Source organism: Echinococcus granulosus, assembly GCF_000524195.1.
Source record: "Echinococcus granulosus chromosome Unknown EG_S00012, whole genome shotgun sequence".
Classification (NCBI taxonomy): Eukaryota; Metazoa; Platyhelminthes; class Cestoda; order Cyclophyllidea; family Taeniidae; genus Echinococcus; species Echinococcus granulosus.
Window position 1 is genome coordinate 18,827 of NW_020170392.1, and position 15,192 is coordinate 34,018.

The window sequence follows — 15,192 nt, forward strand, 5'->3', positions numbered from 1 at the left end:
TGGGCTCCCAGAGTCTACAGGTTGTGCTTCTGCTCAGAGGCATGAGTCGCCGCCCAACTTTTCTTCCTAAACTTTTTTGACGAGAACAAAATTTCCTGTATTGACATAGGATACCGCGACTTTAGAGGAGGCACAGGGCACCACCTTATAATTAATTAAAACACAAAATTTAAAACTAATTATCAATGATTGAAAATAATCTTTGTACATGGTGGAGCAGGAGTTTAAGCTCTTGAAAAACTTTGCAACAGCATGGATTGCTGACAAGGTGAGGATTTGGTACACATGATTACAGAATTATTTCATTCCTCTAGTATTATAATGAGGTGGTTTTGCTTACAAATTGGCAGCGAAAAAATAAGGAATGTCAATAAAACAAAACTTTATTGTTTTTGGCACAAATTTTTTAGCACCTTACGGCTTCAAATATGGTGACAGTATTTATGCAATTAAATAATTATTGTTTATATATATGTGGCTTAGTTTACCCAACAGTAGTGCACTTTCAAGTAGCCCAATCACCCCCGTATTATTAGTAGTTGGCCTCTGTTTCACTTTAGTAAAGCAAATGTCGTGTCCACGCCAATTAGTAAGTCCTCTCAGGTCATTACGGGATTCTCGACCGTTAATAATGTGTTTAATTCTGAGTAAAATCAGTTAACCTTCTGACATGCTTGCTTTTGTTGATAGTCTATTTTAGCAAAATCAATGTATGCTTGTCGTTAGCCTGTGATTAGTTTCACCATTTTCTTATTTATATTTTAACTTCCCCCAAACATTTGACTGAGTTGCTATGAATAAGTGTAGTTTGTCCCCATCAGTTTCGGATTTGCAAACTTGGCTCTTCCAAATGCGGAAATATTATCAGTGTGTGGAGGTTCTGTTTGGTGTATTGATAAGCTGCTTTGGACCTTTCGCTTTATTTTTGCTCCTTGACCATTTTCCACCTATGCATTTTTCGTTTACAGGAAGTTGTGGACTGCTTTTTTCCACTTCCATGTTCCAATTTGATATATTTAACGCGTCGTAAGATCCCAGACTTGGAATCGACAACTATGACAGTTGACACTGCCCAGGACTAAAGATATCATGTTCTTTTCTTCGTGGTTGCTATTATTAGTTTTGCGTGATTGAGCTGTGCTCAAAGGCGCGTTTGTTTTAGGAAATGTCCTTATGCTTTAAAATTTACGTATGCCTGTAGTTTGTGCCTCGTTTGAAAACAGCGCTTATCTATTTATGCAGGGAGCCGCCGACCTGAAGTTGGAGCCCATAGATGACCCTTCTTCTGAGTCAAATCCGGAGCTTTTCTTAACGCAACATGTTGACTTTGATTGGAAAGTAGATTTTGATGCTAAAGTTGTCAGTGGTTGCGTTAAACTGCACTTGATGCCGATGGATTTTTTTGCGAGTTGTCGGGATACTTTGGTACGCTTTTCCTCCTTTCTACATTCCTACATTCGTCCTAATCCTTTTTCACATACTTTATTGAACATCTCCTCCTTTCGGACCTCCAAGATGAATTAAGTCAGCTCATTGTCAATTCCACTTAAAAACAGCCGGAATATAAATCTGCATCTGTTTTATTTTCCTCATCCATCTGCCAGCTAATGCATATTTTGGTGTATTACATGGAGAGTAAACTAATCCTTTTCATCGTGTTTGCAGAGATTGGACATCAAGGACATCAATGTATCTCGCATACATATTAACAATGAACCCGTGGAATTTACCGTAGACGCGGGATCTTACCCTAACTTGGGAAATGTGCTCTCAATTAAAGTTGGTCTACAAACCTCCCGGTGAGATATTTGGCTTAGTTGTCTTATTGACTATTTTCTTCATTGCAACTTGAAGCATGCAGGATGCACGTTGGTATTGGGTGGCGCAAACAAGTTCATTGTCATAACTGACATCTGGTTCTCCACGTGATTTTCTTCTAGGTTTGTCGTGGTCATAGAGTACTGCACTATGCCGCAGTCCTCTGCACTTCAGTGGCTGGATGCTCAGATGACCGCAGATAAAAAGCAGCCCTTTTTGTTTACCCAATGCCAGGCTATCCACGCGCGTAGTCTCTTCCCGTGCCAAGATACACCTCGGGTCAAATTCACCTTCAGTGCGAGTGTGAGTGGAGTCCTCTTAATCTTTTCCAAAATCGGTTTTTTGTCCGCGGACATTTTATTACTAATCCACAGCACAGCTTGTTTATTCTCTCACGGGTAGCCGATCTTAAACTGCTTATTGGGTAACTTTAATAACTCCAATGATATTGACACGCTGGTGATCTGTTTTCGCCTCTAAGTGGCCATAATTAGTATTTCATGACAGCTGATGCTTATACTCTTGCTCTGGACACTGTGGTCATTAATAGTTTGAAAAGTGTGCTTTTGATGCCAAAAATGATTGACGAGAAGCCAAGGAACTTCTGCAAAAAATGATTTATTTAAGGATTTCTAGGTGGTTATGATTGGTATAAACTGCCATGTCAATCGGATTCATATTGTTTAAAAATTTGATCGAGGTTGCGTTTTATTTCGCGTGCACTCCGGACATTGACTGACCATGCGATTTGTGCATGTTGCCAATTTTCTCGTGTTTACATGAATTTGCTCGAATCATACTTACTATGCTTCTGACCATGTGTATATTCCTTGTGGATTTATGTCTCATCCATATTATCCCATTCGGTTAAGACCTCACACAATTCACCTCTTCAATATTAAGTCGTCAAAATGCTGTACTAAATGTGAAATATTCATCGCGGTTTTTCTTCTGACATGTGGACCATTTTCAGCATTAGTGCCCAGTTTGACAGCTCGGACTCAACGGTGATGCATGCGCATTATGCACTTTTGGGCATCCATTCCCGCTTATTTGATTCCAAAATTCCAACACATTTGCACTATAAGAATGTAAAGCTTGATCGGCTTTTTGGATCGCCACATGCTCACGTGTGTGTTCTACTTTTTTATATTTTGAAAAGAATTTACTCGTTCAGCCTCGTGATTTGCAGGTGCTCGCACCACCGGAAGTGACGGTGCTGATGGGCGCGCATCGTTCGACCCCCTCAGGTCACTGCGATGAGCCGGAAAAACCTTCTATCCACTACTTCCATCAGGACATCCCTATTCCTAGCTATCTCGTTGCTCTGGCCTGTGGAGAGCTGGATCACGCGTAAGCTTATCCTCATTTACGCATCTCACAAGGTTGCTTCTACCTTCTGAGTCATCGCTGAGGTAGATGTTGGGGTCAAATCTCAGGGTTTCGAAGGCCAAACGTCGAATACGAATTCCTGCTAGCTTGGGGGCATTGTCAGCTGTGTTTTGCATCGGCGTTATTATTGTGCCAATCCACCTTAACTTATTAAAATTTCCAGATTGCGCATTTTAGTGGATTGTCCAGTTTTCGCCTAAAACTCGTTTATTCATTTTCGCACGTGGGACATCGTTAGAGGAAATTTCAGTCTTGAAGTCATTTAATGCACGTCCCGAGAACTTGATTACTGATTGTAAAGTTTAAAATAGTGCATTTGTTTTTCCCGTTTCTTCCTCTGTGTGGTTGTATTTGTGTGTGCGTGCCGCAGCTGCATTGTTAATGTCGGGCTGTCCAGCCGTGTGTTCGTACAGCCACCGCCCTGACCTCCGTTACTAGCCCTACCATGTTTTACTCGGTACACGTTGCGTGACCTTATCGCTGTAGTTACTGCTGCTGACGATGCGATTGCAGCAATTTACTTCTCTTGCCTACTTCGCAGCGCCGTATCCAGCTGGTCTCAATACCATTGTGCTGTTATGTTGTTTTTACTGAACTTTACCACAGTGCTGGATGGCGACACTTAAGTTCAGCTATCACATGTATTTTTTTAATTCATAGAATCGATTTCGCACTTCTTTTTCCAGTTAAATAGATGAGAACAGAAACCCGTTTTTTATACAACTTCAAAAAAGGCGAACCAGATAAACAGGTTTGGATTGCAATCGAATATCTAGGGCAACCGATTTTCTGTTAAGCCGATCTTGATTACTATACTGAGGAATGTCTTACCTTTCCAAAAGGATACTTAACGGTCGTCCTATTGTAACATGCGCAGAATCGTCACCGCTCTTTTTAACTTACATCCTGTACATTTCCTTTACCTTTCTAATTACCAGCTTAAAATGGTTTTGTGTGGACGAGATGCTGCCGTTGACGCTGTTGATGATTTTTGTGGATCGGAGTTAAATGCTTCGTGATAAATAGCGCTACCATCTCTGATCCCGCCCACTGATTTGCACGAAATAAAGTTGCCGTAAGTCCCGGGAATTCCTGTACTGTGTTGATTAGCAACACTGCTCCTTACAATCTTAATGCCGTTTTGGTGTTTTATGTCACACCAAAAATCGTGTTTGAAGCAAGATTTTTTTGGGAGCGGAGTGAACGAGTGACTGTCGACAGATCTTTTTTTTAACTTTATCATCCAGGCCGCCATAGAAGTAAGGGGAATGTCCTACAAATTTCGATAATAATTTTGATTCGCGGTTGTTCTTTTTGAAAGTACTTTTGTATTGTGGTTCTAAAGCTCCTTGTCTGAAGTGGTAAAACTGCTTTTTGTGGCCGTTAGATGATGCAATATAGGTTACGATTTCCATTAGAAATAAATGCTTTAAACTATTTTCCGCTTTCATTATTTTCACTGAAAAGGCGCCACTCCTACATATGAAAGCCATTGGCTTCGCTTAATTTTAAAATCAGGACAAATCGTAGATTTTTTCGAGTTCGAGTTCGATGAGTATGAGCTTTCGCTTAAAAACAAATTATAAGGGAAGAAAAAGATCAAATACTTGGGCAATTTTTCAGAGTATAGTTCAAGAAAAAGAAGATGAGCGATGAGAATGCTTTTTTTCGGGGAGGAGGGAGGGTTAACCAGCTGTAAGGAAGCATTCTGTGTTCGTTTACTTGCATATCGACGTGGACTGTTGCATATTTTTGAGTTTAGTGCTCAAATTGAAAACCAGTTTGGTCTTGCATCAGTCGCAAAAGTGGGCAATCAATCTGTCATGGCCGTTTTAAGCAACAACTGAACTGAGAAATCTCTGTACAGAGATCTGAACGAGATGTAAAAGCTATAATTTGTAGTCGGACCTGAATTTGGAATCACCATACCTATCAATGATTTAGCAGAGTATCTGAGTCTACTGAAACACCAGGACTGCGAAGCATTGTTGCTAACTTGGTTAACGTAGTTACAACTTCGTTGTTGGAGAGTAGAAATGGAAGTATACGAGTCAAAGTTGGTTGTTTCGTTCAGCTAAGTGTATGTTCATGGTTTTTAGTTTGGAATATTTGGTGTTTGTAATATATTGTCTTGTCACGATACTTAAAGGTTGCTTCCTAGCGCAAATTATGCTTGTATTTTAAATAGTCGCCGTTGGATTTTATAGCCTGGTTTGATAGGGATGTTTCGAGTATTTCAACAACATATGGCACCATTATGATGCGATCTCATAGTCTCAGATGTGTTCGATCATAGGTCACGGCGATTACGTGACACTTCTACTCTCAATTTTTCGCACTGATCAAATTGGCTTCCCTCATGTTTCCTATTCACGGTTAACCGAGGTCTGGCAAACTGGGTCTGTGGAGGTAAATAAATTCCCATCTGAAATCATGGCCAATTTGTGGTATTCTTGCTCTTTGTATGGCCATGCTTCCTGTGGCTGAGTATCCACATGCCTCACTCCCTACACGCAGACGTATCGGACAGCGGTCGTTTGTATGGGCAGAGCCGAGTGTTCTACCATGGGCAAAGGCCGAGTTTGAAGGGGTTGACGACATGATTGCGGTAGCGGAGAGCCTCTGCGGTGACTACGAATGGGGTGTCTATGACATCCTCGTTCTTCCACCCAGCTTCCCCTACGGGGGTATGGAAAACCCCTGTCTCACCTTCGTCACTCCCTGTCTCCTTGTAAGTCACTGATCTTTTTTCCGCTCATGTTCGGTCTTTTTAGCACATTCGTTCTCAACGTTACATATTTGTGACTTCTTTTTTCTTACGTAATTTCAGTGTTGTAAGTAGGTGACTTATTGTCAGTTTATGATAACTGGTTGTGCCAAATCGCACTTCAAACAGCTTGGTTTAGATTTAAACTTTAAAGTCAACTTCGAACAGTAGTTCAGTAGTGGAAGTAGTGGTTTTATATTGGTGCAATAAAACGTCTCAACTGTGGTCGCCAATTTTTTCCTCCGAGTCCGAGTCCCTGGTTGGGTATGTGTTATGGTCTCGATTTCCGAGAGCACATTTTGGCTGCTCTTGGCTACTCATGAAATGGCCAACATTCTCAAGTACTATTTTTGGCGATGTTTCTTCTGAACCGTCACTCTAAATGGCCTTAGTTATCGTGCAGATGTGTAGTCTTTTAGGATCATTCTTGTGTGATTCATGATTTTGCCAGTTAAAAGTTGGCATTTTTGAATTATTTTTCCTGCTATACCAGTGATTTAGCGTAGACACGGCTTGCAACATCAAAAACTGTTTAATGAGGGTGTGACTACTGGTAAAACACACTGATTTTGTCGATGCGATGGCTTAAAAATTTTCACTTTGATACATGACTTTAAAACCCTGAAAATGAATCACGTGGGACACCGGAGCTGAGACCTGGGTGGAAAATGGCGTACTGAAAGCAGAAGTGTCAGTGAATACATTCGTGCAAATGAACAGCAAAAAACACGAATTTCTAATACTCATCATAATTATTAGATAACTTTCACTGTCCGGTTTATGTGTTTCTGGTCGTGTACACAGTCGCTCTGACTTCCAAGGAAGACTAGTGTTTCTCTCGATGGCCCATCGCTGAAAATTCGGTGCTTGTCTATTGCGACATCCTCCGGAATTTTACAAGTTTTACAAATACGGCTTTACATTTGGTGTCATACTAAGATTACAAGTATTAGTCCTATCAAGCTTGGAGATGAACGCGTGCTGGGATCATGTTGAGTTAGAGATGTAAAGAACTACTCGTTCTGGCGTATCGCCTGTTTTGAAAGTCGAATGACGAACATAACGTGAAGCTTATCAGAGATAAAACTTTCGGGGTGGTCCTTTGAATTTAACTAATGGACAAGTCTAGGTATTCTAAAGAATAAATAAGGCGATTAGTGGTCGCTTTGATTTGCACGCTACAAAAAACAGACAGGCATTTTTAGCTTATCTCTATCTTGTCCACGGAGTCAGACCAAAACTAGTGCATCTTCTAACTGTCTAGGCTGGAGATAAGTCTCTGACATCGGTTATCGCCCACGAAATTGCGCATTCATGGACGGGTAATCTAGTGACCAACGCCAGCTGGGAACACTTTTGGCTGAACGAGGGTCACACCAAGTATGTGGAGGGTCTCATCTTGGAACGTCTTTATGGCACGGACTACCGAGAGCTATTCATCGATCTAGGCTACGAGGAGTTGCTCGTTTGTGTGAGTTGCTTTTCCTCCTACTTTTCACTTTTTTTACCACCTGCGATTCCCGCATGGTATGTATATATATATTTTTTTGAAACCTAGTTGGAAGAATTTAAGGAGGGACATCCACTTGCAAAGATGGTGCCATGTCTGAAGGGAATTCACACGGACGACGCTTTCTCCATTGTGCCTTATCAAAAGGGCTCTCTCTTCCTCTACTTCCTTGAGAACAAGTACGGTAAAGGTGAGTTTGATTACCCACCTGGATCCATCATAGAGCTTCCAATCACTAGGTCATTCGATTGAATCATGCTTTTAATGTTTACACAAACTGCCCACACTGGTAGCGACGGGTTGGTTGTCACATCGAGCATTCGCTTTTGGCCGGTCACTGCCACACCCCGAATAAAGTCCCCAGACGACATGATTGCGTTGATGCGAGTGAGGTGAATAGTTTGCGCCCCACACTGAGGGTTCTTATATCCTACTAACCATTATCCTTTAGCGGCCGTCCTTTCTTGGTTGAAGTCGTATATATCGCATTTTCGTCGGCATTCTCTCAGCACGCGAGTTTGGATAGAATTCCTGGCCGCTCACCTCGGGAAAAATATTCTTCAGGAAATCGATTGGAATACTTGGCTTTACCACGCCGGTTCAATCCCCTGGGTGCCTAAGTGAGTCTTTACCTTACTATTATTATGCTTGTTTTACCCAAGAGAAAAACCTGCCTTCAGTAGTAGAATAGGCCAGACTGAGCAGTCCCCAGTATTTCTTTTGCAAAAGTACCCCAACCAACCAAGTAATAGTTCAAACATCGCGCATGCCCCCGCTTTATGTCCAAGTTAGCCGATTTCAAGTGATCAAAATTGATAGGTACCGTCTGACCTCACTTCTCTTGTCAGGAATAAAGTTGACACGATTTTGCCCTTTCCATGTTTTATTGCAGAACCAACCGAAAACTATCGTCGGTGGTGGACAAAGTAGCAGAGAGAATAAAAAACACTCCCTTGGGCAGTGACGCCGAATCAGCGGCTTACGTACGAGGCCAGTATGAGACAATGCTTCCACTTCAGCGTCAGTTACTCTGGCGACGTCTGCTCAAATGCGTCCCCCTCTCGCATGACAATCTCCTCGTTCTCAACAACATGCTTGCAGTGTCAACTTCTAAAAATGCGGAAATCCGATTTCTGTTAGTCGCTAACGTATTTTTGCCCTTGCAATCACGTAAACCTAGATGACGTACTTATAGGTAGTGAGTAGCGTAAGACTTCACCATCTTGGCAAAAATGAACAACCCGTCCCCACTTTTTTAGATGGTCCCTAATCGTTCTCTATTCGCAATACCTTCCGGGTGTGGACGGCGCCCTGGAATTCCTCAACAGTCAAGGGCGAATGAAGTACACAAGACCGATTTACAAGTACGTTCCACACCTCGTGCACACCCCACAGTCGAGTTCGCCCACTCCCACTTCGTCTTTTTTGGTTCTAGGGCTCTGGTGGCCTGGCCGTCCATTAAACAGCAGGCAATAAACAACTACAAGGCGAACAAGCAGTACATGCACCCCACAACCGCAAAACTGGTGGAGAAAGACATCGAGCTCAGTCCATAGAGTCGCGAACACCACATCTTTCACTCGTCTTTCTCGTTGTGATTTGCTTCGCCACTAGTCTTGTTGCTTCTCTACACCCCTCTCATCCGCCTCCTTCCCAGCGCCAGATCCAAAGAGCCAGTGAAAGTCAGCACCGAACTATATTCCTGCTCTTCAACGTCGACCGCCCAGCAAGTATGCAGCGGACCCAAGTCAACCTAGACTCGAAGTAAATAAATAACTAGTGTGGAAATACATGGCGTTGGCGATGCCCTATGGGGGGAAGAGGTCAACTGAGTGGGGGACTGATAGCCTATTGGCCCAATCACATACACTAGGGTAGATGGAGGTGAGCCACCACTCAAAATGAAATCGCAGGATTGACCTTAAGAGTGCGCACGTATCGGGTTACCATGGAATAAACTGCGAGCACATAACAAAGCGCATCTGTAGAACTTAGGCCGATGGAACAACTTAACGAAACCCATGAAGAGCAAAGGTGGTACGAAACGTCCATTTGTTCAGAATTTATTTGTACACACCTAGGATTCCAGAACCTCCTCAGTGTACTTGTTCTTGTCCATGCCAGCAAGTTTAGCAGCAGCCTTCCGTTCCAAGAGGTTTCTTCGGTCCTTGTCGAGCTTTAGCTTAGTAATAACAACCTAAAAAATAAGTAACCCAGAGAGGGAAGCGAGTCACTTACGTTCGATGGGTGAATACCGATTGGGACATAAACACCATTGCTTTTTTTACATTGGACGCGTTCGATATGGATCACGAATTTCTTCCTATATACTTTGATAACTTTAGCGGAGGAATTCTCCTTGCGCTCTCCACGCACTATCTGCACTTCATCCCCACGTCTGATTGGCATGCTACGAACCTTGTATTTTGTACGAAGCTCCTTCGACAAAGGAGCGCTCATCAGCCGCCGTCTGATATGTGATGGGGCATTAAAGTGCCTCTTACGGGCTTTGCGACTAGAAGAACTGACGGCCTTGTTGAACTTCATACTCGACACAAAACAAGAAAGTAGCCGCCCAACTACCATTTAAAACAATCGCCTAACAGATCTAAAGTGGTAGAATTATTTGCTGGAAAGCAACGATTGTTTATTTAGTCACATTGTGAGTTTTCTTTAAAATAGTTAAGTTTAAAGGCAACATATGCGAATAATTAGGGTCCTACACAATTTAGAGTCTAAAGAGACCTTACGTGCATTAAAAAGTTTCGATGTGAATTTTTTATAACCTGTTATGAGTCTTCAATTAAACAACTCCTTTTGCTTGTGAGAACATGACTGAACGTTTCCTTATCCATGAATATTTTAAATTACAAAAGCCGTAATTAGCTGCAACATGCACAGCAAATTATTAAAATCTTAGCCTAAAGTAATTCACTCATCATTATGTAATACTTATGTTGTTTGAATTTGCCTTTCAGGGAGGAGTCAAGCAGGAAATTCGAACCTTGTAACTGGATCGCCCTCTCCCTTACCCAGTGATTGCGGCTCCCCTCCTTCTTGAATATTGCATTTTCCCTATACATCTTGTCGTCTTTAATAAAGATGTCCAAAGCAAACCAACCGGGCTCGTCTAGCAACGCTAGGAATTGGGAAGCGGAGACCGAGGAGTCTCGCTCCACAATTATAAGCCTCATATGACCACTTTTTTAAAAAACGGAAGGGATCCTTTTGCGTTTCAGTATGAATTTGACAGTTTAAATCAGCTTCATGTTTTGAGTGCGCTTTGGATTTTTTACTTCTAATGGCTATTTCGAGCTTTGAAAGCATTTACTCTGATGTGTTATCCTAACTGTGCGTTTGTTTGTACGCATAAACTTGCACTCGCAAACATCGTGCTGCCTTATTTTCAAAAGGGCTGTGGGTAGCCTACCTCGTAGTTTGTCGCGCGTAGTAAGTGGCTAATGCTCCTACATGGCATGTTCTTTGTCATCCTTATAAACAGACTCATTTCACTAGTCCTTTTGACACTAAAGCCTAACTGTAAAATCTAGTCTTTATTCATGTAATGTTAGACAATAAGCCTTCATCAATACGCGTACTCCACGGTTTCGTTGATGTGGTTCAATCTGGGACTAAACGCACTCTTTCCTGATTTCTCAGGCCAAATTGACAAGTTGGTGTCATTTGTCGCACTAGTTGTTTTTTAAGCCGGGTGTGGTTTTCTTGAGCTTGTGGAAGCGTACGCACTGCTCGGTCTCGTTGAGAGCTTTGTATTATGTGGTTGGTTTCCTATTATTATAGCTTACACATTTATGCAAAGTAATATGGCACATAAAAATTGTGCTTTTGGCCCATTACTGAGTTACTTTGGTCATATACGTTTCTAACTATTTCCTCTTTAGAATGGTTAACTTTCACTACGTGTTCGCTACAGTGGTAATTGTATTTGGCTCCTCGTTTCAGTTTGGTTTTCAAACTGGCGTCATTAATAGTCCTCTTCCGGTAGGTTTTTTTCTCCTTATGTTGTCGCTTAGCTAATTGAAAAATTTATCCAAAACATATGCATAAGCAGAAGCGGCCCACCTTCATCAGAGTTTGTTCAGGCAATGAGCAGCCTCGTTGTTGCTGGATTTCCGATAGGTGGTATTTTCGGTGCATTGTTTGGAGGTTCTGTCTCAAATAAAGTGGGACGGTGGGTCTGGCGCAATTTTTATCAATCCAAGTATCCCACAAGGGATTACTCTGTGGTTGTTATTTTCGCTTTACTGTTTCAGAAAGTTGTCTCTTTTCATCTTCAACATTCCGATGGCCATTGGATCTCTCCTGATGATGGCGTGTCAAGCAGCTGCTAGCTTTGAAATGATCATCGTCGGCAGAGTGCTCGTTGGATTTGCCTGTGGTAAGGAGTCATCTGATTCTTACTGCTACATTAGGCGCCTTCACCGGGATAGCACCAGTGTATCTCGCAGAAATCGCTCCAGTCAGCATTCGCGGTATGTCGGGGATAATGCACCAATTAGCCATTGTCAGCGCCATTCTGGTTTCCCAAATCCTCGGTTTGCAAGAATTAATGGGGTCGACAAAACTCTGGCCTTATCTCCTCGGTTTGTTTTTCTAACAATATAGACTAACTTCTAGGTCTGACAATCCTACCCTCGGTCGTTCTACTTCTCCTCTTCTGGATTTGCCCAGATAGCCCTCGCTATATTCTGTTGAATAGTCGGGACCTGGAGGGTGCGAAATCTGCCCTTTATTGGCTTCGAGGCGATACTGAAGTTGTTAATGAGGAGATCAGAGAGCTTTTAATTGAACAAGATGACGGAAACGAAAACCATGCCGTAGTTTTCCTTTACCTCTACCATTGTAATACTTGTAGAAATTTCCGCTGAAAGACCTCTTCCACATCAAAGCTCTGCGTTTGGCTCTCTTTGTTGCCGTTGTAGCTCACTTGGCCCAACAGTTCTCCGGAATAAATGCTGTGAGCTCCGTAACCTGTATGCCCTTCAAGTCATGTACCCCAAATCGGACTAATGTGCTTGTTGTAGGCGCTCTTCTACTCCACTTCGCTATTTGAAAGCATCGGACTTACTTCACAGGCCGTGTATGCGACGTTGGGTGTGGGCTCAATGATTGTTGTCATCACCGTGGTCTCCATCTTTCTTATCGAACGTGTCGGTCGGCGAATTCTTCTTATAGGCGGTCTCAGTATGATGCTTTGCAGCGCTGTCATCATCACCATCGGCTTGGCTCTTCGCAACCACGCCTCTGGCCTTGTCTACCTTGCCATCACCTTTATCTATATCTTCGTTGGCGGTTTCGCTATCGGACCAGGTAGGCTGCTATTTTTTGGAATCAGATTATGTTGTCTTTCGCTCACTGCCGTATTTGCTCGGATATTTTATTCAATTTTTCCGAGTCAAGATCGGTTAGGGTTAAAGCATGTGGTGCCGTCCCCGTTCAAATATCGACTCCTATTTACCTACAGGTTCAATCCCGTGGTTTGTGGTAGCTGAATTATTTGTGCAGGAGACACGTGATCCTGCCATTGTGATCACAGTCATCGTTAATTGGCTCGCTCAAATTGTTATCAGCCTTGGATACCCTCTTCTCTTGGCAAGTTTCCTCATCTTTCGTTTTTTTAAGACAGCGCTGCTCTTCACCTTGGTGGTGTTTGTTAACCTCATCTGTAATCTGTTATGCCTGACCTAGCGGCAGGGTGATAATTCTGGATTTGCAGTTTTGCCAAACGAAATCGTAGAATCGCCTTTCGATTTTCAAATAATCTCCCAATGCCTGTATCACTGAAACAGGTTGGGAGTTGGATCGGAAACTGTCGATAGAAATGTCATAGTAGCTCGAAAACTTGATAAAAAATTGTCTGCCCACAGCTGCCCTGTAACTACTAGTTCCACTTTCTAGAAATACTTGAAGGACTTCTCCTTCATGCCGTTCATTGGCCTGCTGGTGATCTTTATTGCTCTGCTTTACCTATACCTGCCAGAGACGAAGGGCCGACCCCCTTGCGATGTGCAGGAGGAGTTTGTGCGCATGGCCAGCGGCGGAGGGGACGATGTCGCCCTCGGCTCTTACACTCACTCCCTTCCCAGCGAAGATGGCGACAGTGAGTGGCTTTCTCTAACCTACTTATGAGCAATTCAATCGAGTTTTGCCCATGAAAAATCCTCCTGCTTCTTAAGTTGGAGCAACAGTATCTCAGATGGCTCTAAGTCCGAAGCTCTCGCCTTTTAAATCACCCTGTATGTATGCATCCCTTGTGGGTGTCGAAGGCTGCCACGCTGGATAAGAACTAAAGTACAACGCGTGCTACTGCATAATCGCATCATGTTGCCTTTTTTTTTCATTCACCATGGTACGGGTAATCAAATGGTTTTCACGGCGAAATTGTGACGTTTAATGTACTAGAGCTTCATCGCATCGTCAAAATTTACGAATGAGCTTGCGTTACACGACTTGCCTGGGTTTTTTGAGATACCTGACTCTTTTCAGATGCTGATTTCCTGATTGTGATTTAAATCTTTTAGATGCGACGGAGTCCGATAAGGTCAGATTTTAGCGCCCTTTTCCTTTTTTCTTTCATCTCATCAAATTTCATTTTCACAATGTGATCTTGATTTCTGTACAGCCGTATTGTATTTCATATTAATCTCCTAATTGGATTATTTGACTTAAATAAAGTACTTATTGTGATCAACAGCTTTTTGGAAGCAATCTTTATCGCACTATTGTTCATACCTTGGCGATCTTAAACGCCTTGTTTGGGTTCACTCACATTGAAGTTCAATACTTATTTGACGGACGTGGACTCTTAGCTATGCTGATTTTGCTACTTTAAAATACAGACGTACGCCCCTTTTATCGATGTGTTGGAAGTTGAAACGAGCATCCACAAAGTTCAAAGCGGCATTGAAATTCAGGAGGTTGTGCGACCCTTGTTCCCCTCACATCCAAGCTTTAGCATTCTAAGTGTCGGCTCTACGATAAGCGGTCACCAAATCTGTTCCGGGTACCGCGTGCGAAAGTCATCCCAGATAGGCTGTGATCGGACTTTGGACTGCTGCACTTGCGATCGCATGTCTCGAATTCTATTCTTACCCAGGCTTTAGCGGTCAAGGTGTCGGCCTCACGATGAGTATGCTAGCGCAGCTTATGAAAACCACCTCAGATGGGCTTCGCCATCGGATCTTGTACTTTTATACCTGGAAATTGAGACTGTTCAACGGTTTTCCAGTTGGATAGTGATACAATCGCGCAGTGCACTAGTATAAAGAAAATGTCGGAAGTTCACAATACCAACTAGACTTTATTTTGAAAACCAGGACAAATAATCACCAGATTCTCATCGCGTGGAGGTGAGTTGGTGGTGAACAAATAGAGGGATCTTCACAGCCAGAAGGCTTAAAGAGAAGAAAATTGTTAAAACGTCGCAAAAAACTAGTTCTATCACAGTCAATGCGAGCGGTATCTGTAGGCGCTGAGGAGGCTAGTTGCGCACGTGAAAGAGAAAGGAGTGGGGAGTTTCTTGTATGGGCGCAAAGAACGTGTGGGCGGGTGGTACTCTGAGCCCCGGGGGAGGAGTTTCCGCGTCGGTAAATGGTAGCGGCAGGAGGTGCACAAATCCGCGAACGAAGTAGTTTCCCGTCTTTGTGAACACCACTGACCCCCTGAGCGACTGCACACTCGCGTT

At 42.9% G+C, this 15,192-nt stretch overlaps 3 protein-coding genes across 3 annotated transcripts; 2 read left to right on the plus strand and 1 right to left on the minus strand. All coding sequences in view use genetic code 11, as the record gives it.

Moving 5' to 3' along the window:
• Positions 1 to 208: 208 nt before the first annotated feature.
• On the plus strand, positions 209 to 9,043 carry EGR_02555 (Leukotriene A-4 hydrolase; the record flags this gene model as incomplete). The annotated part of the gene is made up of 12 exons (XM_024491804.1): positions 209 to 268; positions 1,243 to 1,425; positions 1,666 to 1,799; positions 1,941 to 2,121; positions 3,011 to 3,171; positions 5,728 to 5,941; positions 7,242 to 7,448; positions 7,536 to 7,677; positions 7,939 to 8,107; positions 8,380 to 8,622; positions 8,747 to 8,851; positions 8,923 to 9,043. 12 exons carry the CDS (start codon positions 209 to 211, stop codon positions 9,041 to 9,043), a joined length of 1,920 nt encoding a protein of 639 aa, XP_024353619.1.
• Positions 9,044 to 9,564: 521 nt separating this feature from the next.
• Positions 9,565 to 10,034, minus strand: EGR_02556 (60S ribosomal protein L26; the record flags this gene model as incomplete). Its single annotated transcript, XM_024491805.1, has 2 exons — positions 9,565 to 9,684; positions 9,726 to 10,034. The coding sequence occupies 2 exons, from the start codon at positions 10,032 to 10,034 to the stop codon at positions 9,565 to 9,567; spliced, it is 429 nt and encodes a 142-aa protein (XP_024353620.1).
• A 1,559-nt stretch (positions 10,035 to 11,593) lies between these two features.
• EGR_02557 (Solute carrier family 2, facilitated glucose transporter member) lies at positions 11,594 to 14,611 on the plus strand (the record flags this gene model as incomplete). The annotated part of the gene is made up of 10 exons (XM_024491806.1): positions 11,594 to 11,679; positions 11,762 to 11,886; positions 11,921 to 12,091; positions 12,126 to 12,325; positions 12,364 to 12,465; positions 12,533 to 12,818; positions 12,973 to 13,154; positions 13,407 to 13,608; positions 13,685 to 13,761; positions 14,348 to 14,611. The coding sequence occupies 10 exons, from the start codon at positions 11,594 to 11,596 to the stop codon at positions 14,609 to 14,611; spliced, it is 1,695 nt and encodes a 564-aa protein (XP_024353621.1).
• Between the last annotated feature and the right edge of the window lie 581 nt (positions 14,612 to 15,192).